The 24,806-nt window shown below is 41.8% G+C and overlaps 1 protein-coding gene across 11 annotated transcripts in view; it reads right to left on the reverse strand.

Annotated features, from left to right (window-relative positions):
* The window catches only part of MTA1 (metastasis associated 1), a 303,171-nt gene extending 290,334 nt beyond the window's left edge, over nucleotides 1–12,837 (reverse strand). For 6 of the 11 annotated variants that reach the window (XM_075192760.1, XM_075192757.1, XM_075192759.1 and 3 more), the window contains exon 1: nucleotides 12,510–12,835. In XM_075192760.1, the coding sequence (XP_075048861.1) occupies nucleotides 12,510–12,537 (28 nt within the window). In that variant the 5' untranslated portion in view covers nucleotides 12,538–12,835. Of the gene's footprint in view, nucleotides 1–12,509 lie in introns of all 11 variants that reach the window. The other 5 variants (XM_075192763.1, XM_075192762.1, XM_075192755.1 and 2 more) reach the window with 4 other exon arrangements.
* Nucleotides 12,838–24,806: the final 11,969 nt, after the last annotated feature.

Here is a 24,806-nt window from a genome sequence, read left to right on the forward strand (position 1 = left end):
ATCAATACAGGGTTTCAAACTGTTTCAGATTGGAAATTTGGAATAATAAATGCCGTCATGGGTGTAAAAAAAAAAAAAACCCAAAATCTTAGGCCGATATGTACATTGGTTTTGAAGTTATATGCATTTTAAAGTGGCATTTATTTTAAATGAAAAATTTGCTTTTAACGTTTTTTTCCAAATTGCATTTGTAGCTTACCTGATTGAGCTAGAGAGTTGGCCAAGGTCTCAAAATGGGCTTCCATATGATATAACAGCAGTATGTTTCAATAAAAAATAAAAAAGTAAAAGGTTTTCAAAATCAAAATTTTGATTTTCTCAAATTGTTCATACCATTACTAATCCTCCAAAGTTTTATTTTGGGATCATTTGCTACAGGAGCTTTGGACTGTTTGTTAAAATAATGAAAATGAGATCTAGGCCTGTTCATTACTTTTATCTCCTTAAACAATCCCTTTCATGTATATTATGTACAATGACATAGTATGTTCATACTAAAATATCTAAAACATTTCTGATAATTTTATGTATTTTACATATTTTAAGAAAGCTTACTACAGATCATTACTATTTGTTGCTGCTGCTCTGGATGGGATGGAACTGGCTGAAGGCTTTATTTGTTTTTAGTATTACCATTACAGAAAGGGTGTACATTCGACCTGTTGGGAGAGAACGGATTCACAGTACATAGAACACACAGAACATCTACCATAGTAATCCAGAAAACATCTGGCTTCCTTGGGTATGACAAAGGTGTTGATGGATGAACTGGATGGAAGTGAAGGAATGTCACTTTCACTTCATCAATGTTTTCATCTTTCTCCAGAATAAATACGAGCCACCATATTTTGTCAAAGACAGCATTTACATACCCTCTGATGTCAGCAAGTGGGAGCGGATACTACATTATCTTGAGGAACTGAACAATTACCCTTTTGCTCTTTTTGAAGTGTCCCAAGTTGTTTGCTGCAGCTGGCACAAATTTTGGCATTTCAGAAAATAATTTACACATCCATTCTGAAACCATACTTCTAATAAAGGGTTGAAATTCGATTTGCCTTTTTAAATGGGTTGAAACAATAAGGTACTGTCACTGTGAGGGAATGGTGTTTACCAAGGCTGAACAGCCTACAAAATTCTCCTGTATGTGGACACATACTTACACCAAGGCAGATATTCAACTTAATGGTATCTTTTATTAAGGGAAGAGTAGGAGGCACAAAAACAACAACATAATAATAGTAATAATTACAGGTATGCACAAAGGACACAAGGGTAGTACATACAATACGATACAAGTCCTATTATGGCCACCTTGGCAAATTCGACTACAGGCTTACGCTTTGTTGCCAGCTCCTTTTACACTCCTTAGCATAAGTCCCGGGATTGCAAAGCCCCAGAAACTACCAGCAGGGCAGCGGTCCTGCTTCACTGTCACCTCTGTTTTGGCAAGCACACAGATTCCTGTTCCTGAAAGCCTATCAACCATCCACCCACTTTGCTTGTTCTCCCCTCTGCCCCCTGGTCCCTTCTTCTTCCTTGCATCACTGCCTCCCTTCGTGCCCGTTTTGTCCACCCTCCCTTAGGATGTAAGCTCGCATGAGCAGGGCCCCTCTCCCCTCCTGTCTCCATACCTACTCTTCTGCTCCGCCCTCACTCTATATGTCTGCCCAGAGTTTCTGAAGCATTGGTACTTTGTGTTTATTGTTCTGTAACGTTTTATCCTGTATGGTCTACTGTTTGTACTATGTAAGGCGCTGCGGAAACCTTGTGGCGACTAACAAATAAAGGATAGTAATAATAATGATAATTCACAAGACCTGGGGTAACTTACCCTCTAGACCTTCTCCTGACAGGAACCATTATTCCTACATCAGCCTGATGAGTGTTCAAAGGAGATTAACAAACAACTGCTCCTTCTAATACCCAGAGTAGCCTCAGGCATTAGGGGTGTGTTTGGCTTTCTTCTGTGTGTTAGGATCTTAAGGCATTGGAATACAATACAATACCACATTTCTTAACTAAAAATGATCAAATCAGACACACCCTGTCTTATTTGTGAATACACTCCTAAACTTTACTAATTTGCCTACAGATATAGCTAAAAGCACATTTTTACAGATTCTCCCTGTTAGCCTGTAACATGTGGTTAAATAGCAATGTAAATGGCAGGACGAAATATACACAATCTATATAAATGGTTACAGCATAATGTAATGGTGGTTATTAACTCTATGGTGCTCTAACCATGACACTTGCCTGACTAGATTTGGAACAGAAGGGGGGGGGGGGGACACACTACCCCTAAGCTAGATCTCCTGTGGTTTAGGTAAAGAAAGATAGCTTCTGTTAAACAATAGTCTGGTCTCCCTGATAATATAACTATTGATGTATGTTTCTACAGATCTAGAATACTTACTCCTTTGGCATAATTGAGCAATAGGAAGCCCTTAGACTAACTTGAACACATCAGCTACAGTGTAATAGATAACATAATACAATATAGATTATTAACATCATGTATTGCCTATATAACCTTATCTTAAGGCTGATATTCAAACACAGTATGGTGTGAGCACAGACATGCTATGAGGAATAACACACACATACTAAATACACAGTGTGTGCTAGAGCAGACACTCTAAGGGGACATGGGGATAAAAAGTACATGTTCAACAGTGTCATTGCAGTCACTTCCCTCCATCTTTATTCTTCTTTACATTTCTAAACCAATTTAAACACCAAGCCATGCTCAGACTGGGCTGCCAGAGAAATCATTCCCATGACTCTCTGCTGAGGAGTGAGAGGAGCTTGTGCTGAGCTCTGATTGAAGGAGCCCATTGCATGCACCTCTGACCCGTGGAGATCAGCAGCAGCCTCATGGGCTGTGCCTTCTCTTCTCTGCCTGGCCGGGTGACTGAAGCTTCTTCTTGTGAGTAAAGTGTTGCTCCCAGTCTGCTGGGTCTCTAACTCCCAGCACCTCTTCTCCAAGCTGCTGTTCCTCTCTGCTCCCAGCACACATTCTCCCAGTCAGATACTCCACTGTAATTAAACACTGCGCTTTTTCAAATGTTGTTGGGTGGGCTTAAATTAGTGTCCAAGGGGCTTTTCTTCACTAATTGAAGCCCACCCAAACCTAACCTGTCCCTGTAAAAGACAGGCCTATTTAACACAATTGACGTTTCTTTCCACACCTGTGCAGAAGTGGGAGCAGGCACTGTCTAACATCCCGTCTCCAAAACACACCTGAAGAGTAACATGCATTCCTGTAATGAAGTGAACTGGAAAAAATATTGTTTTGTTGATTTTCTCAGATGTGTAGTGACTCAAATACAATTTTCATGAATCACACAAAGCTGAAAGCTCTTGTAGCAGATGATCCCATAATAAAACTTCAGGGATTTATTAACAGTATGAACAATTTTTGAGAGGTTTTTCAAAAGTTTTAAAATATAGCTTTTTGAGAAAATCAAAATTTTGATACTGAAAATTTTACATTTTTAATTTTTCTTGAAACATACTGTTGTGTTATATGTCATATGAAAGCCCATAAAGAGGTTTAAAATAAGACCTTGCCCAACTATCTAGCTCAATCAGGTAAGCTACAAATGCAATTTAAAAAACAAACAAAAACAACCCACATTAAAAGCAGCTTTTTTCGTTAAAAAAAAATGGCAGCTTTAAAAAGGCATAACTTCAAATCCAGAGTACACAGCCTAAGATTTGGAAGTTTTCATTACACCCATGGCAGCATTTATCATACCAAATTTAATTGAAATTAGAGAATATAAAGGTAGAATTTTTTCTGAAATTGTGTTGATTTGATGTGGAATGACCTTTGAGGTACTGGTGATCATCTAGAGGTTACAGAATGATAAATTACATGGTCAAACAGAGCTCTTTTTATACAGATTATATATATATCTACAATAAGTTATTTCTACGTGATCCAGCCACACAAATGATAACAAACCAAATCCCATTTGCAAGGAGGAAAAACACAAACTTCATATTCATAGTTTTGGTTATTTCAGGCACAGTATGCTGCTAGGAGCAACAGCCATTAAAATGGCTGCTTAAAGTATGTATAGAATTGATTTGTTAATTCAGGGAAGTATTGTTAAAGGAGTCACTGGTTGTTGCATATTGATATAAAATGTGTTCATACAGATCATTAAAACCTGGGGACGTCAGCCGATTATAGCCGCAAAATCTTGAAAAGTGTAAATGCAGTCGAAGGCCGATTAGCACTTGCTGTGAATTGGACAGTTAATTCTCACAAGTGCAAATAATCACAGGATCATAGGATGTGTCGATAGAGGGTACCAAGTATGCAGGTTAGGGTGATCAATGAGTACATATACTTTTAGCCTCACAGCCCAACATAGCAGAGCCATGATACCAAGAGGATATTGTTTTATAGTTAAATATTATGAAGATACCGGGTTTTCTGGCCCAATTCTACCCAGTACCTTCTAAGGTTCTTATTAGTCACTTAGGCAAATGCAGTTAGAAAAGTACAACAGTACATTTATTGTAATAAAAAAAAACCAATCACTAGATTATTATGTACACACAGCAAATAAATGGCAGGCAGGTTTACCGACAGAGAATGAAAACTCTAAATCAGCTACACTGCACCTTCCATGAATCAAGTCTCAGAATGAATACCCCCCCCCCCCCATGGAGTGGCTCCTTATTTCTAGGGTCAACTTTACAGTGCCTTCCCCATCCTGGGTCTCTCCTTGTTGAACATTGGTGAGTCCTGTACTACGGGGGGTTGGAGAGGGGAGTGGAGATGAGCTGTACTTCCGCAAAACCTCCCCCTCCACATTGTAGATCAAACGTCTGGAGTAGTCTTGTGAGAACAATAGATACTAGATAGCCTTCCCCCTCACCAGTATCTTGCAACCTGATCCTTACCCATAACCCCACTGGCTTCCCTCCCTTTAAGGACAATGAATAGCAACCTCACAGCCACATCAATAATATACAATAACCAATATACATATTTACAATGAGCTACAATGTCCTCTTATCCACATGTAATTAGACACTGTAGTTGTACTCTGTTAAGCTGGGGAACAAAAGCAAGGGCTATAAAAAGTACTTGCTATAATCCACATTATGTGAGAAACAAGGGGCAGGCTGGTTAGGGTGATATTAATACTTGTTTCACCACAAATATCAACAGACATACTAGTTATACTGGAATCTATAGAATGCTACAGATATAGTTGCTGCATTACGATTTTATACCAACCTAAACAATGCTGAAAAAAACAACAACACTATCACCACCACAAACTGATGTATATAGCATCTCACACTAGAGGCAGCCCGATTGAAACAAGATAGAACAAAATATCAATAACAGGAAATGATATCCTTTATACTATGAACCCAACCGGTGAATTAAAGTAGTAGAGATATAGAGAATATATATATATATATATATATATATATATATATATATATATATATATATATATACACACACACACACATACATATATATATATATATACATACATATATATATACACACACACATATACACCTGTGAAGCCCTTTTTGTGCAAAGCAATGATAACTGCATGTTTCCTTGCAGCTATTCATGGTTAACAGAGGAAGAACAATGATTTCAAACAATACCCTCCTTTTAAAGCTTCTAGTCTGTTATTCTAGCTCAATCAGCATGAAAGAGTGATCTCCAGCCTTGTCCTCGTCAACACTCTCACCAGTATTAACAAGAGAGTCACTAACCTGATGTCAATTGGTCCTTTTGTGGCAGGGCTGAAATGCAGTGGAAATGTTTTTGAGATAAAGTTAATTATCAATGCAAAGAGGGACTTTGACATTAATTGCAACTCATCTGATCACTCTTCATGACATTCTGGAGTATATGCTACTTGTCATCATAAAAACTGTGGCAGCAGACCTTGTGAAAAAGAATATTTGTCATTCTCAAAACCTTTGGCCATGACTGTACACACTGCAGGATTAGAAGGATGTCATTCCTTAGCTGAATGAGATTTATAGTTCTGCTAAACAAATCAAACGATAGTCGGTGCTTTGCAACAACTGCCGTTCATCATCTAAGCGTACACACCAACGCAATATCGGGCTGAACGGTGGTTATCAGGTGATTGGCCTGGTAATTGGCTGAAAACACTGAAGTCTGTAACCAGCATTACAATTGATGCAATCTCTTATCTTAAATTTATGTCACTTCTGAGACTTGTTCATAAAATGGTTACACGTAAAAGACCCTGTGCTCCCACATGTATAACAACCTGAAATTTTGTTTCAGATTAAATTTCTCTCATTACTTTGTATGTTTTCAATTGTTACTGGGTTTCAATGGGTGATCTGTACGTGGGTGGGGACCCCGTAAGTCCATGCTCCCCCGATACCCATTTTGCTGGTTTTTCCCCTCCAGCAAATACGCTAACCCAATGGTTTGGGTTATTTCGGTTAGTTTGCCCTATTTTTTTTCTTCTTTTTTCCCTTATTACCCTTTATGTCTTCGCTACAACTCTGGTTCACACCCTTTCTCAGGATGCTAGTGTGGTTTGCTTCCTTTCCCGGTTCTCATATTGGGTATACTGTGGTTTTACTTCAGATAGCCTACTCATTACTCCTCTCAACTTAGATGGTTAAGCAGTTATCTCTTAATGTCTGGGGCTTAAGCTCACCAAACAAACGTTGCATGGCGTTGACCTATTTTTTTAAACAATGGGCAGACATTGTTGCACTACAAGAGACTCACTTTTCAGCCTCTGCCCCTCCCCCACTTTTAGAGATAACCATTATCCTCCAATATACATGGCGAATGGTCCATTAAAACGCAACAGGGTTGCCATTCTATTTAGGTACTAGATCTCCTTCATCCTCAAAAAGCAGATAGCGGACAAGGCGGGTAGATACCCGATTCTGGTCGGCCTATTGGAGGACATCTTAGTCACCCTTACCTCCCTCTATGCCCCAAACTCTCGCCAGATACCTTTCTTAAGGGAGGTCTTCCAGGAAGTTGATAAACATAATGAGGGTTGTCTAATAACTATGGGCGATTGACATGGTTGGATCAAGCTCCGCTACTCTGGTCCTGGCGTCTGTGACGCCCCCAAATGTCCCCTAGACCATGGCACTTCCCAGCCTACTTGCTCTCCCTGTTAGAGTTCTTTAACGCAAGTTTAACTTCTATCTCCTTATTCTGCCAAACTAATAGTCCTGAAGAGACTAATATATTCAATTTCTGGTGTTCTTTAAAAGCAGTGGTGCGGGGGGTTGCTATTCAGACGGGGGCTAGATTGAAGCAAGCTAGTGCCCACTGCCAGAAGGAGCTAGAAGCCAAACATCAAGGGCGTGAGGCTCAAAATAAGGCCTGTCCATCTAGAGATTAAAAAAGAATTTACTCAGGTAAGGGCCCAATTACAGAAGTTACTTATGGCTCGGATCTAATTAGCCCTAAATAGATTGCAGCAAAAATTCTACGTGGCTGGGAATAAAGCAGGGAAGATGTTAGCGCGTAAATTGAGAGGCCACCAAGCCAGGAACAGAATAAAATATCTGTTAGCGAGAAATTATCAAAAAGCCTCTAACCCAAAAGATATAGCTAACATATTTGCAAAGTTTTATGGCTCTTTATACAACTTAAAGGAAGACCCTACTACGATTCAGCCTAATAGCAAAACAATAGACTCCTTTCTACAAGGCCTTAATCTTCCCAGTTTAGACCCCGATACAGCCGTGTACCTGGATACCCCGTGGACAGTCAGAAATTGAAGAGGTTATCAAAAAGTTAGAGAGATAAAGCCCCAGGCCCGGACGGCTACACTAATAATTTCTATAGCACTTTCAAGTCTGATTTAGCCTCTATTCTTATGCAAATGTATAATGCTGGTACTGAGCAGGGGCACTTTCCCAAAGAGATGCTCGAGTTTCAGCTGATAACAATCCCGAAGCCGGGGAAGGACCTGCATGTTGCTCTAACTACATGCTTCATTTTTTTTTAATCATCTAGAAGCTGAATGACCACCCCTGCCTTGTCTGCAGATTTGATGACAATGGATGAGTTCGATTTAAGTTCCTTCTAAGCTTGTTTCTTTGCACCCATCAGATTAGAGGGATGTTTTGCTGCTTTAAGACATAATTCTTTAAAATTATCTAATGTTAGCATGGAGAAACAATATATGGACTATTTTCAGACAGTGGAAAGAACTCAGATTTACATGTAAATCGCCTTTTAATTTGATCAATTCTATTTCTATTGATATCAAATAGAGAAAGTTAAGAGGTTGGATTCATTATTATCCACATTATTCTCTTTCCATAGATCTTCCCGATAATCCAATGCCATTGTTCCTCCTTGTCAAGAAATATTAGGAGGGAAGCATTTATTAATTTTAATCTGCGTTTTCACAAAATACTTTCTACATTACAAAGATTGAACAAATAAGTTCCACAAAGTTTGAAAATGTTTGCTTCTCAGGGTGGGCCGTAATTGTGATTTTTACCAAGTAGACTCTCTTATGCAGTGAGTACTTTATCAGATCAATTATCGTTACATATATTTAAACCTCATTTCTACTTGCCTAGAGATGGTGCTTGGGAAGGATTTGTTTTTTTTTGGGGATAATGTCTCTCACTAAAAATAAATAAATGAATCATTTTGGTTTGAAGATTCATTCTTTGTTTTTAGTCAAGCACCTAAATAAATATCTGATCCACCCTCATTAAAAGATTGTGGCTCCCTTAACGAATCTTTTAGGTGTTCTTTTCCAGAAATAAATTCACTCTAAAATAAAAGAGTCTGATGAACGGTCATGGAACATACCATTGTCTTTTATTTGATGCATCTCCCTTAAAACCTCAATTGCTATTGAAAAGGAATGGACCCATGTTGGCAAGCCACCATATCTTGTGAGAATTTATTATGTTTACCAGTCACCAGTTGTTTCTCAAATCCCTCTGCCTTTTCATTAATGATTTTAACTATTAACATGTTTTATTCTTTTAAAATGCTTCAACTCAGATTTGTTTTTTTAATTTCACAGTCAATCATCATCATCATCATCATCCTTGTCTCTGTGTAGATCACCTAAAGTCTCAGAGTCAAAGAGCAGGCATCCAAGGTCTGGTTTCACTCTTAATAATTGAGGGTAATCCTTTAACATCAAGAACTTAAATAATAGGAGGCTTCTCAGAACTACATTATTGTCTACACCAGTGGATCCCAAACTTTCTCACTTCGAGGCACCTCTAGGCTCTCAATTTTTTTCAAGGCACCCCTAAGCCAGAATAGTTACCAAGTAGTCCCCCGCCTTGCTTACCACCGGCCCTGGCCGCCGCACCCCTGTGAGATCGCCATGGCACCCCAGGTAGCAATGGCACACAGTTTGGGAACCACTGATCTACACAGTTTTGTAGATTAACCACCATCCCTCTACTGTCTCATTTCAGCTGTAAACAAATTCTCCAATTTATTAATATGTTTAGTTAAATCAAATTCATCATTAGACAAATTACTGCATTAAACCGCAGTCCCCATATTGCTCAATTGGGACAGCGGTGTGATCAAGCTTCGAAAAGCTTAGCTTTTCAGGAATCTTCAGTAGAAAAAAAAAAAAAAGTAATTGCCAGAACAGCCTCCTATCTGACAACAGGACTTCTTTATTAAATTGCCCACGAAATGTCATATGTCATCATTGCGATGATAAGACGATAATTACGGGGCACAAACACAATTATTATTAAATACGCCCCAATGCCACAAAATGCTACCCCCCACCACTTATTTTACAATTGCTACAACAGAAGATCCATTAATGAGGAATAAAAATGCATTAAGTAGTAGTTGCATGTAATGATTGTGGTCTTATCCCTCTGGCCTCATACATACAAGTTAAAAAGCAGGGTCTGAAAATTATTATTCAAGAAAGGCAAATGAGCCTGAACACAGACATGCTTTCTATCAAGTGTTACCTTATTTGTGGAGTCCATTTTAATGTTGTTACACGTGTAAAAATAGAATGGTTTTCTAAAGAAAACCTGAATTTAGCACTTGACAAGACATTTCACCTGCATCTGACCACACGGAATACTGCAGGCAAGAAGTGACACTATCCTTTTAACTTTGAATAAATATGAGTGCTTCTTTAACAAGAGGACAAACTAGAGCTATACCATTTAATGTTCTTTTGCATATGTGTACAAGACATTTTAATCTCAAAAGGAGCAAAGACTATATATCTCATCCAACTACTGACAAGCCACTAAGGGGCATATTTAATAAAGCACGATAGTGTTTTTAACGGGTCATTAAGGTGTCCTCCGCAAATTTATTAAGGGGGCATCGCAGCAGATATCATGGATATCTGCTGCTTTGCATTCCTCTTCGTTTTTGGGAGCAGTCACCATTCAACAGAATGGTGACTGCTCCTGGCCGCAATCTGACAAGTCCCGAAAAAACATTTTTTCCGGGAACTTGTCATGTTAATGTACGCCAGCTGGCGTACATCATCCGAATTGAAGAAATCTAATGCTGTCAGCTCTGCTCCGAAGAGCAGAGCTGGACAGCGCATGTGTGGAGGGATCACATGATCCCTCCCTGTCACTCAGCGCACTCTCTCTGCAACTATTATTGCAGAGACAGAGGGGATCTGTTCTTGGAACTGGACATGCGCAATTGAAGAGTGAAGAGAAGACCCGGAGACAGCGCTTCCGAAGAGGGGGGCAAGTATGATTTTTTTTTATCACTGAAACAGCAGTTTTTCGGAACTGCTGTTTCTGTGCAGGGCTGTACATAATTGTGAGAAATAGTTCAATCCTTATCATTGCGATAAGGATTGAAAACTACTTTTCACTTTATGTGAATATTGATAAATGTGCCCCTAAATAACAATAAACAAACTATAATATTGAGAAGAGATGTAAAATCTCACAAAAAAAGACCAAACAATAAATAGTGCAGCATGAAAACAAGTTCATTATAAACAATAAGTTGGATCATCAGTCTAGTAATGGATTCTAGTAATGGATTACAATACAGTTGTCACATAAGCACTACTTCAGAAAGAAGCAGCATGGGTGGCCAGGGATATCAAACAGAAGAGTTCCATTTAGAATGCATGAAGCAAAGGGCAGTCACAAAATAGCTAAATAAGATAAGAAACTTACCAGTAACCATTACCTTAGAAATAACCCTTAAGACCACTTACATGACTTTATGGTAAACTTTGGAACACACACACATTTCATAGATGTTTGGGTTGTTTTTTTAAAGTATTTTGAAACCAGACACCGTAAGAGACATCTGCAATTAACTCATACGTCTACCTACAATACAAAAATTAAATATTCCTTTAACTACGTAAGACTTGTCCTGTCTGCTATAGCCTCCTCTTCGTACCGCCTGTAGTGTCTTGTGTGTCATATTTGCCCCCTCCCTCGCCATGTTGGTAGCAGTCCTATTACCTTTAGTTATACTCATTGCTATCCGTTAACCCAACAAAGCCATCTTTCAGCATGATCCAATAGCTGTAATGATCGGACTGTAAACTGTCAGACATGACGGGGATGTGAACAGACGGCGGGGAGGGAAAACCCTCCTACTACCTCGCCTGCTTACTCGCCATGTCTACACGGAATAAACAACCTGCCACAGACTTATATATAAAAAAAAAAAAATAATTATAAAAAAAAATCATTACTAGTAAAACAAAAATAAAAATGTCATTTTGCCAGGTGGTTAAACATCGCTATGGAGGCCGATAGTGGAAACTGGTTACAAGAAATAAAAATGGACCTGGCGGTTCATTCCAAATTCCCTACAGAAACATAATGCATGCGTCCATAATAAAATAAATGATTGTACATAATCTATACTGTATTTAGGCTTTGGGCCTTCCGGCTCACATCAGGCGCCTCCCTTCATTAGTTTATATTGTATCAAAGAGACTTCAAATAAATGTAGCTCAGGATCATGACAGTGGACTTAACGGGAGAAGGGTCTATAGGGCGCGCAATACAAATTCACCAAGATATTAACTTGTAGACCAAGCTTTAATGCAAATAAAAATAGTGCTACAACCCCCGATACAACAAAGCCATAAATGCAGGAGGGAATACAAATCGCTATTCCATTAGATATTAAACATATGTTTTCCATGAGCACCTTCGTTATAAATTGAGGACAGTGTAATAGCTAGTAACCCCACGGGATAATGGAAGGAGGTAACTGAGGTTCTGCAGCATCAGATTTTACAGACATTTCCTCACTTCTCGTCTTACCCCCAACCCACCCCTAATTACTTCCAGCAGGGGCAGTATAGGAGTGTGCGGGAGTTCTACGTTTATTTGTATGACTGCAATCCCAAACTACTACATAAAACTGCCGCGCAAAAGTGTCCCAGTCACCCCGCAGCAAGAACAGTGCTTATATACTAATCCCACAACAAGGCCCCAACCTGGTAGCTCGGGCATCAAATACACCGCATCTCTCTTACCTCCAACCCTGTACATGTTTGCAGCCATGTCTATCAGGTAGGGAGGAGGGGGATTCCAATGGCAGTCCCCCTCCCCTGGATGGCTTTTTTTTTTTTTTTTTTTCCTCCTCCTTCACGTCTAGATATCCTTCTTTGTAATAATTATCTCCAATCACGATCAATCCCAAAATCCCTTTTCTGTTCCATGTAGGAGTACAGGGTTTTTTGTGGAAAATGGTGGATCGATCAGTCGAGGAGGAGGGGAAAAGGATGCATTTAAAGGGGCAGTGCCTTGCCTCCTGGTGGCAATGTGCTTGAAGGAAGAAGACAGAAGAAACGGCAACAGTCCTAAACAAGGGGAGGGGAAGAGGCCGGGGAGGAAGCAGTCATTCAGTACAAGTTTTCCCTCCCCCTTCAATGCTCCAACAGTAACATTTTTTCTCTCTGAATATGCACGTTTTACTACATAATTTTAATCCTTAGAAACTTTTTACACTAAATAAATATGTAAAAATTGTAATTTGCACATCTAAGTGAATTCTAATTGTGTGATATAGATCCTACAGGAGTATCCAAATTTCACAAGTGCAAGACTGGCTACACACTACAGGTTTTTCACCAGCATATCGTGCCAATTACACAATAAATGACCGTTAGGTCCAATATTGCATTAGCGTATATGCTCCAACGATCATGTTTTACTGTTATGAAGCATATCATACAAGGCTGAAGTTAGCTTCCTATTCACGCACCAGCTGCTTATTCAGAAAAGCTTATTTTTAAAAGATTAAATTAAGTTGGATCACTGATTTCACATCAGATTAACACTAAAGGGTGTCCCTTATACAAACTGCAATACTATTTAGCCTGACCCAACTAGGTTCTGGGAATGCAATCAGGGGGGCAAAGTTACTATATTTTATCATTTTTGAATAAGCTTTAGTTTTTCAAGGGTTAAATGAGTTTGGGCTACCAATTTGATAGTGGAAAACAACAAAGGGTGGTTAGTTACATGCAAAGCACTAGTCTTTTGCCTGGCCCCACACTGTTTTGGGCATGAAATCAAGTGGTAAAGTGGCCATAGATACCATTTTCATTAGTTTGAATAAGTAGCTGTGGTTTTGCAAGGGTTAAATGCCATTGGGCCAACAATTTGATAGTGGGAATCAACACAGGGTGGTCAGTTACATCTAAAACACTTGTCTTTTGTCTGGCCCAACACTGCTTTGGGCATGAAATTAGGTGGCAAGGTGGGCACAGATAACTTTTTTTATTATTTTGAATAAGTAGCTGTAGTTTTGCAAGGATTAAATGCTGTTGGGCCACCAATTTGATAGTGGACATCAACACAGGGTGGTCAGTTACATGTGAGCCACGTGTCTTTTGCCTGGTCCAACACTGTTTTGGGCATGAAATCAAGTGGCAAAGTGGGCACAGAAAGCATTTAGTTCATTTTTAATAAGTAGCTGCAGTTTTGCAAGGGTTGATTTTTTTTTAATTAAAAATTTCAGCAAAAATAAATCCCATGTCACTTTGTCCAAAATAAATCAGACTATATACAACATCAAGGGATAAAACGGACCAATAGGAACGAAACTTCACATTATCATAAATACCCAATTATCCTACAATCCCTCCACAAAATCTACTGCATCACTTCACAAATGAGAATAATTATATACATCAAAGAAACATGACATCCTCTAACACAATACTCTGCATTACAACAACCCTGTCACCAATCTATAATACCCACACACCCATTACAGTTACAAAATGAAAAGAAATTTTAAATGTATGTAAACCTTACTAAAAAAAGGGACTTCCACAAAATCTAATAGTGAAGAACAGGATAGACAGCAAAGAATTGAGAGACTGCCAGATGTTAGCTACCACCTAGGGATTTCTCAGCCTCCGCCAGAGTCTACCCCAACTCGCAGCATCCATCTGGCCCATCTCCATTTCCATTGTTTTCCAAACCTCATGTAGAATACTATCCACCACCTCACTACGGGGAATGATTTTTCCCCCAATGAGCACTAAACATCGTACACTCCATGTGTAAAATCTAACAACTGCGCTAACTATAAAAAGAGTGCTTTCCAATAGCCCCCCTACTCCCCTTTCTATCTCCACCCCCTCCTAATATTTTGAAAACAAAAACAAAACCCCACACTTTTCTACAACTGTTAGAGGTATTGTACTACAATTTTCTGCACATTTCAGTCCAACTAAATGAATGTGTAACTTGTTCGTTCTTTTTATGTTTTTCTGTGTATTGGCTCGGGCAAGTGTACAGTCCTTGCTGGATTTAAACATTGTAATTTGCTATGGCCTGTTTCGGTCCTTACTTTTTTGTGGAAAATATGTGTTGGTGTTCTATAAATAAAGTTCTTAAAAAACAAAACAAAAAACTCCAAAAAGAGACTCCCGAGATGAAGCTTCAAGAAGGCAGTACTAAGGAACAGCACTGGGTTTCCCATTCCCAGACCATGTTCATCCTTCGGTTTGTATGCCACACTCTTTTTGATAAAGTTCAATTTGTTCATCCATAACAACTGAAAGATCAAGGAACTGACCTCATCTCCGGAGTCTCCTTTTGGAGTCTTACCCTCGGTGGGTAGCTGGCTTTCGAGTTTGGGTACACCCCTTTCCAGTGGCGGATCCAGGGGGGGGCGATCGGGGCAATTGCCCCCCCTAGCGGGGGCTTGCTGACAATGTGCTGCCCAGCTGCTCTGATTGTGTTTTAAGCGGCAGGATTTAGCAAGAGAAAGGATGTGGGGGCCAAAGGAGAGAGAGGAGTCGAGGATGACACCAAGGCAGCGAAGTTGGGGGACAGAGGAGATAGAGGAGTTGTCGACAATGATGGAGAGGTTGGCAGGGGATGAGGTATGAGGGGGAGGAAAAACTATCAGCTCGGTTTTGGCGAGGTTGAGTTTGAGGAATCGAGAGGACATCCAGGAGGAGATGGCGGAGAGGCAGGCGGACACCCTAGAGAGGAGGGAGGGAGAGAGATCAGGAGAGGAGAGGTATAGTTGAGTGTCATCAGCGTAAAGGTGGTAGTTGAAGCCGAAGGAGCTGATGAGTTCACCCAGGGAGGAGGTGTATAGAAAGAAGAGTAAGGGGCCCAGAACAGAGCCCTGGGGGACCCCGACTGGATGTGTGGGGGGGGCGAGAGAGCCAATGGTGGTGACAGAGAAGGATCGGTCAGTGAGGTAAGAGGTGAACCAGGACAGGGCCAGAGAGGCCGAAAGACTGGAGGGTGTGGAGGAGGAGGGGGTGGTCAACGGTGTCGAAGGCTGCAGAGAGATCAAGGAGGATGAGAAGGGAGAAGTGGCCCATGGCTTTAGCAGAGAGGAGGTCATTGGTGACTTTAGCCAGGGCAGTTTCAGTGGAGTGAAGGGGGCGGAAACCAGACTGGAGAGGATCAAGGAGGGAGTGTTCAGAAAGGTAGGAGGTGAGACGGCTGCAGACGAGCCTCTCGAGAATTTTGGAGGCAAAGGGGAGAAGAGATATGGGGCGATAGTTCGAGAGAGAAGTGGGGTCGAGATTAGGCTTCTTAAGAATGGGATATACGAGAGCATGTTTGAAGGAGGAGGGGAATATGCCGGAGGAGAGGGAGAGATTAAAGAGGTGAGCGAGGTGGGAGCAGGTGGTGGGGGAAAGGGAGCGAAGAAGGTGGGAGGGGATGGGATCCAGGGAACAGGTAGTAGGGGGGAGGAAGAGATGAAAGAGTGGACTTCCTCTCCTGTGGTGGGGCGGAAGGAGTGGAGGGGAAGGTGTTTAGGGAGGGGAGGATGGAAGAGTGGGAGGGGTAGAAGAGAGAGTGGAGGAGGAGATTTCAAGTCGGATGGCCTCGATTTTAGAGGAGAAGAAGGAGGTGAAGTCGGAGGCAGTCAGGGAGGGGGGGGGGGGAGGGGGCAGGAGAGTGCTGAAGGTGGTGAAGAGGCGGCGGGGTTAGAGGACTGGGAAGAGATGAGGGATTTGAAGAAAGATTGTTTGGCGAGAGAGAGGGCAGAGCTGTAGGATGAAAGGATGAATTTAAAGTGGAGGAAGTCAGCCAGGGAGCGAGATTTTCTCCAGTGACGTTCGGCGGTACGGGAGCATTTTTGGAGGAAGCGGGTAAATTTGGAGTGCCAGGGTTGGGGTTTGGAGCAGCGGGGGTGGACGGAGTGGGCAGGGGCGACAGCATCCAGAGCGGAGGTGAGGGTTTTATTGTAGAGGGAGACCGCCTGGTTGGGGCAGGCCTGGGAGGAAAGGGGAGAAAGCAGGGTATCGAGGACAGAGAGACAGGGTCGAGAGTGTCGAGGTTGCGGATGGACAGAGTAGGTTTGGGCAGGGGGAGGGGAGCAGGAGAAAAGGAGTAGGAGAGGAGATGGTGGTCGGATAGAGGAAAGGGAGAGATGGAGAAGTCAGAGAGATTACAAAGGTAGGAGAAGACAAGATCAAGAGAGTGACCAAGGCAGTGGGTAGAGGAGGAGGACCATTGGGTAAGACCAAGGGAAGAAGAGAGGGTGAGCAGTTTGCTGGAAGCAGGGTCGGTGGGGTTGTCGATGGGGAAGTTAAAGTCACCGAGAATGATTGAGGGAGGTCGGAGGAGAGGTGGTGAGGAAGCCAGGCAGCAAAGTTGTCAAGGAAGAGGGAGGTGGGGCCAGGGGGCGGTAGATGACAGTGACGCGGAGGGGGATGGGGTGGAAGAGGCGGATGGAGTGGGCTTCAAAGGAGGAGAGGGAGGGTTCAGGGGGAATGACACGAAAAGTACAGGTGGAGGAAAGGAGGAGACCCACTCCAAAAGAAGGTGAGCAAGCCAAGGACTGGTACACTGGTGGTAGTGATGTACAAAATCAGTATTCAGAAGGGAAGTCCAATAACAAGCCGGGAACTGGTACAGAGGCAGTAGTGCAGTACAAAATAAGGATCGGAGAGAGGGTGTTCAAAAACAAGCAATGACTCTTACACAAGTAGTTAATAGGGAAAGAAGCAATCCAAGGTCAAAGCACCGGAAAGCTCAGCTTCTGCAGCATAACAGAGAGTCACACTGGTGTGGAAACCTATTGCTCTGACATATAAATTTGGATTAACAGACATCGCAATGATGTCAGCCTGCACTGCCGAATACTTCTTCAATAGGAATGGCTTGCTGTCAGTATGATGATCCAATCGGAGATCTCCATCGTTGGATTGAAGGTAAGTCTGTTTCATTTTCATTCGGGTTTTCATTAATTCGCATTTTATTTGCAGGGATTATGCAAGTCGGAATTATGAACATAGATAAAGCGTACCCAACCCCAGATTAGACCCAACTCTAATCCATTCCCGGCTGTTCTGAGATTTGGACCCAGCTTTCCAGTACCACCACTCTGCCCGCTACCCAGAAGCTCTGGCCAGTATGATAGGCCTAGAGGGATCCATCCACAGCATCCCGATCCATAGGAAGAGGTCAGAGGTACCAGTCCAGGTACACCAGTAACGGGGTACATCAGCAGCGTCAGTTACCCAGAAGAAATAGGGTACTGGATGCCGATTAGGAGTCCAGTGGTGGCAGCATTTGTAAGCCCCTCCTACTGCGGTTAGAGGGCGCATTTGGGATAACGAAAGGGAACGGTGGCAAATAAGCCCAGATGGTTCCCAGCAAGAACAGACAGGGTGGCATAGGCGGTCCATCCTGTCACACAGCCCCAAACATGTGACCGTCCAAACCAGAAAGTGCTGATCTTAACACAGGCAGAGAGAATCAGCAGTACAGGAGTGTGGAGCAGGTAAGTTTTTGACAGATAGTTGTTCAAAATATCGTTTATAGCATTGTTTTAGTTCTCTTGGTTACCTTCAGTGCATATTACTCATTACGCTTTATTTACTATATATCGTAAACCATTGTTTAATTAGCTATTTAATAGTTTTCTTATTTACAATCTATATTCACGCCATGGATAAGGAGTTTCAGTTCATGGTTTTTAGGTGGGGTATTCTACTGCTTTTAAATTACTTGTTATATTTCTCTTGTCTCCTCTCCCTCTCCTTGGTCCTCAGAGTCCATGCAGGATTCTTTATGTTGTAGCAAGAAAAGTTACCTGCCCAGAATAACTACCCAGACATCCTTCTTGATCAATGCAAAAGGTTTAAAATTTTTGAAAAAAGATTGCAAGCCTTACATGTTTTTCTACACAGAGAAGACAGATGTTTTCTTTATGGAAGAGACATTCTTTAAACATGGATCTGCTCTTATACTGCGTAGTAGACATTACGAAAAGATTTTTATTGTAATAGCCACAGAAAAAAGAGTTTGTGTTGTGCTCTCAAAGTCCTTACCAATTGCAAGTTGTTAAAATGTACCACATATCACCGGTACTCTTTTTTACCTTTATGCTCCTTACCAAAATCAACAGCATTTCTTTCTGGGACTCTAAAGATACCAGAACCTTGTATCCCACATCTCACCTGCTAGTCTGTCCGGGATGACCAATATCGTGGTTTCCCTTGACTACTGCTACCTCTTGGTCTGCACGTCGTTCCTCCACTCTCTGACGCCATTTTGCCAGCAGTTGCCGCGCATGTGCAAGCCTGGCACTTTTCAAACTTCTCCTGAATTCACATTGGCTGACCCTAGGTCAGTTCATTATTTAAGGCTGTTCCTCGTATCTTCTGTTGTCAGATCTTCAGGTCTCCTTCCCTGTGATGACGCAGTTCTCTCAGTTGACTCCTGTCATCTTCTATTAGTACCGGTTGTTCTGGTGTTAATCGGTTCCATGATCAAGACCTGTGGCTATTCTGCAGAACATTGCGCATCATCATCGATCCTGCTTCCAGGCTATACTGCCCACTGGGATCTCAGCACTCCTGTACTCTGCAGCTCATCGCCTCACCGTCTAGTTCATGTCATCTACTCTTCAACCTAGATTGTGACCAGTTCTTCAGAACACCATGCATCATCTTCGATCCTGTACCTATGCTCCACTACCTATTCGGATCTTAGCTCTCCAGTGCTCTGCTGCTCATTGTACCTCGCACCTCAAATCCATCAATCTGTGTACTTAACTTCTGGTGTTCCAGCTCAGCTTCTCGTCTCCATTGTATCCTGGTTTTCCGTACCCTGCTCTGTGCCCCCTAGAGGATCGCAACCTGCCTATAGAGAGCAGCCAAGCCCATATACCCTTGCGGGATCCTGGTGAATACCTCTCTTTCTGTTAGACTTCACTCTTCTTGGAGAGTAGTCATCACCTGAGCAGGGTTCAAGGTCTATTCTAACATCTGATACGATAAGATCTGACCAAACTAGGAATGGACCCCGATTGAGAACCTTTAGTTAAAGATATGTTGCAACATTAGGATGGTCATAGTGAATGTCAGGATGCCAGTCAATTACAACTTCTTCTTTAGTGCCTACAAGCCCTAGCATCTCGTTTAGACTCCTTGCAAACGGCCTTACTTTTGCCTGGGCTCCTCCCATTATTGAATCCAGGACTCCTGTCCAGACAGACCCTCCCTCTTCCTTACGATTACCTACTGCTCAACAATTTGACGGTGATTCTAAATGTTGTCAGGGATTTTTAAACCAATGTTCAATTCAATTTCAAAAATTTTTCCTAATGACTGAGCTAAATTTGCTTATATCACATCACTTCTCTCAGGCTCTGGCATGGGCTTCTCCTCTCTGGGAGAGGGATGATCCTCCTCTAAGACTGTGCTGCATTCACTGTAACTTTCCGAAAAAATTTTGATGAACCAGGACGTGAATCCTCTGCTGCCTCATGTATTCTCAGACTCTGTCAGTGTACTTGCTCCCTAACACAATATGTGATTCAGTGCCATACACTTTCTTCAGAACTTCAATGGAACTTTGGAGCTCTTGTGGCTAATTTTTGGCAGGGGCTTGGAGACCGAATTAAAGACGTTTTGTCTTCTCGGGAACTGCCCACCATGCTTGACGCCTTGATTTCCATGTGTCATCGGGTCGATATTTGTTGTCGAGAGAGGGCTACAGAAATGGAGTCTCCTCAGCACAGACCTGATAAGATAGTTCATCATTTTCTCACTTCTAACACTACGGATGAACCCATGCAACTTGGGCGTTCTAGACTCTCTCCTGAGGAAAGACGAAGAAGAGTGACTAGTGGACTATGCATTTATTGTGCTGAACCTGGGCATCTCCTAGTCTCATGCACTAAACGTCAGGGAAATGCCAAACCCTAATCTGTGCTCGAGAGGTCAGGTTAGGGAGGTTTAAATCCTCTCCAGAATTTAACAATCCTTCTGCTTGTATCATCCCAGTTACTCTTCATGGTCCAAAGGAATGTAAACATCTTTCTGCTCTTTTGGATTCTGTGGCAGCTGAAAATGTTATTTCCTCTGCATTAGTAGAATCCTTATCTCTGCCTACCACCTCTTTTTTTATTCCTAATATGCTGACAGCCATCAATGGGAGTCAGATTCCTAATGGAAAAGTAAAGAAACGTACAGAACCTTTGTCCCTTCAAACCGGGGCTCTGCATTTTGAGAAAATATCCTACGTATTAACCCACACCTCCAGCCCAGCCATTTTAGGCCTACCATGGCTCCATCTGCATTCCCCTCATATAGATTGGGCTACATCTCAAATCCTTGCTTGGGGACCATCTTGTCTCTCCAAATGCCTGGTACGAGTTAAGCCTTTACTTACTGTTGCTCCCATTGAAGAGTCCATCAAAACAATCCTACCTCCTCAGTATTCTTCATTTGCTGATGTGTTCGATAAAGGGAAGTCAGAGGTATTGCCTCCACAGAGTAGTTGGGACTGCCTGATTGATCTCCTGCCCATGAAAATACCACCTAAAGGCAGTGTTTATCCTCTGTCGGTTCCCGAAATGCAGGCCATGTCTGACTACATCAAGGAAAAGCTCCAGCGAGGTATTATTCGGCAATCCTCCTCTCTGGGTGTTGCAGGCTTCTTCTTCGTGAAAAAGGAAGACTGCACTTTACACCTCTTCATCAACTCTAAGGGGCATATTCAAATTTCAGCGGAAACACAGAAAATCTCGCGCTCCGCGCACTATTACTGTTGTTACGGTAATAGTGTGCAGAAAAAACTTTATTACGGTAGTTTTCTCTCTGGATTTCAGCTAGCAGCTCCCTGAGCCGCGAGCTGAAATCCAGCTAACTTCTACCGTAATAACGGTAGAAGTTTTAACATTGCGGAACAATTGAATATGCCCCTAAGGGTCTCAACACCATCACCCTGGAAAATCGATATCCACTTCCTCTGATAATTGAATTGTTTGACCGCATAAAAGGGGCGCAAGTCTTTACCAAACTGGACTTAACGGCTGCGTAGAATTTAATCAGAATAAGGAAGGGCGATGAATGTAAAACCGCTTTCAACACCAGAGACGGCTACTACGAATACCTCGTTATCCCCTTTGGGCTCAGTAATGCTCCTGCTGTATTTCAATGGTTTGTAAATGACATCTTCAGAGACCTTCTCTACTCCTCAGTCATGGTTTACCTGGACGATATCTTAATTTTTTCCCAGGATCTGTCATCTCACAGGCGTCATGTTGCTGAAGTACTGTCCAGACTCAGGGCTAACCATCTCTTTTGCAAAAGTTTGAAAAATACGTCTTCGAAGTCACCAAAACTACCTTCTTAGATTATATTGTTTCAGGATATAACTTACAAATGGACCCTGAGATAGTACAAGCCATCATCAATTGGCCCATTCCTTTGAGCTTGAAGGCTATTCAACGCTTTCTAGAGTTCGCCAACTTTTACAGACAGTTATCCGATATCGCTCCTCCATTGTGGCTCCCATTGTGGCTCTCACCAGGAAAGGTGTTCACACTAAGAATTGGCCTCCAGCAGCTTTATCGGCCTTTAGCACTCTCAAAAAGGCATTTTCTACAGCTGCAGTTCTCAAACAACCTGATACCTCTCAACCGTTCTTCCTAGAAGTAGATGACTCAGCGGTAGTAGTTAGTGCAATCCTTTCTCAAAACTCCACTTCAGAGAAACGGCTTCATCCATGCGCATTTTTTTAACACAAATTCCTGCTGGCTGAGAAGAACTATACCATTGGTGATAGAGAGCTCTTGGCAATGAAATTAGCATTTTCTGAATGGAGATACCTTCTGGAGGGAGCATTATTCCCTCTGACCATTTTTACAGATTATAATAACCTGTTGTATCTACAGTCAGCTAAATGTATAAACCATCATCAAGTCCGGTGGTCCCTCTTCTTTTCTCATTTGAATTTACATGTTACCTTTCAGCTAGGATTGAGGAATAAAAAAAGCTGATGCCCTGTCGAGGGCGTTTCCTTGTGAACCTGAACTTTTGGATTCTGTCAATTGTCCCATTTTGGAACCCAGATTTATGCATGTGACATCGATATCTTCCAATCCAGTACCACCACCTGAAAAAACTTTGTACCTCCGAACCTTAGTAAAAAAAAAGCTTCTGCAATGGTTACACTATTCCCGATTTGCCGGTCATGTTGGTTCTTTCAAAATTATTGAACTCATCTCCTGGAATTACTGGTGGCCTACCCTCAGATGCCAAACAATTTGTAGTGCCCTGTCACACTTGTGCACAACACAAGACTCCTCGCCAATCCTTTGCTGGGCCTCCCTTGCCACTTCCTATACCATCCAAACCATGGACACACATTTGCATGGATTTTGTGACTGACCTCCCTCTCTGTAAAAAATTCAACACCATCTGGGTGGTTGTTGACTGTTTTTCAAAGATGGCATACTTCATTGTTCTTCCATCAGCTTCCTGTTTAGCAAATTTGTTTGTCAAGGAAATATTCCGCTTACAGGGATGTCCGCTTGAGATTGTTTCTAACCGGGGAGTTCAATTTGCATCCAAATTTTGAAGGTCTCTATGTAAACTCTTGGCTATTCAGCTGAATTTCTCCTCTTCCTACCATCCTCAATCCAATGGTCAAACCAAAAGAGTGAATCAAGATTTGGAGGCTCGTATTCGTTTGTATTCCTCTGCTTCTCAGGACAATTGGGTGGATCTCTTACCTTGGGCAGAGTTTTTCCACAACAATCTCTACCATGCATTCCACTCCATTTTCTATTATTTATGGTCTCCATCCTAAACTTCCCAAGTTCACAGCCCTCCCTCCTACTCAAGTCCTGGCTGCCAATGATCTCCATCGGGATTTTACTGATATATGGAATCAAACATTTAAATGTCTCAGAAAGACTTCTTCTTGTTATAAATATTTTGCCGATAAGAGACGACAGGCTGTTCCTCCCCTTAAGGTTGGGGGCAAAGTGTGGTTGTCCACGAGAAATGTTTGTCTCCGAGTTCCTTCCATGAAGTTTGCACCCAGATTCATTTTACCTTTCAAAATTCTTCAGGTCATTAATCCAGTGTCTTTCAAACTCAAGCTTCCTAATTCGCTCCGCATCTCGAACTCTTTTCATGTTTCGCTCCTCAAACCTTTAATCATTAATCGATTTTCATTGAATAAGAATATATCTCCTCCTACTGTCCAAACAAACTGAAGAATTTGAAATCTCTTAGATCCTGAATTCCAAAATTTCTTGAGGCAAGATCAGGGGCCAGATTCATCAAGGTACGTAAACACATCCTTATTTGCGGTGCATACTTTGAGTGATGCAGGGACTTACGCGAGAGAAATAAGAACCTCAAACTCGAAAAACACACCCACTTATAGTCTTATACACTTAAGTGACGGAAATAAGAATTGCACACCCACCTTCGGATCTTTAAACAAGGTAGAAGCACAAGCGACGGATCCCAAGCAATTGACGTGAAGCTAAGAAATGTATACATCACGCCCAATGTGGGAGGTCCGACCAGTTTGTTTACACATAACAAAACACAATGCCTGTGGGTTATTTTCACGGGATAGCACTTTACTAATTAATCATTGTCAAATAACAATGATGTGGTACACTGTGAACGATGTTTTTCGTTTGCTATTAATTAGCGTAGTACACACTTTTACCTAAAAGACACATTGCTGAAGGCCTTTGTGTGTTTTGGAGTTCAAGTCGCCGTATAGTACGCAAAAATGCATGTACATGGCTACATTAAAAGCACATGAACAATGAATCTATGAAAATCCATCTGGGTTGTCAGGAAAATGAATAGCATACCCTTCCATAAAGGATACACACACACACACACACACACACACACACACACACACACAGAGATAAAGGGTTTGTGTCTGGATTTGAATTCATGATTGCATTTTTGGAAAGTGGGAGAGCTAACCACTATCACAACCTGATATTTGAAAAAACACAAAGAAGACCAACAATACAGCATGTGTACTACACAGGCAACTGACACTTAATAGTA

The sequence above is a fragment of the Mixophyes fleayi genome, chromosome 12, assembly GCF_038048845.1.
Source record: "Mixophyes fleayi isolate aMixFle1 chromosome 12, aMixFle1.hap1, whole genome shotgun sequence".
Taxonomy (NCBI): domain Eukaryota; kingdom Metazoa; phylum Chordata; class Amphibia; order Anura; family Limnodynastidae; genus Mixophyes; species Mixophyes fleayi.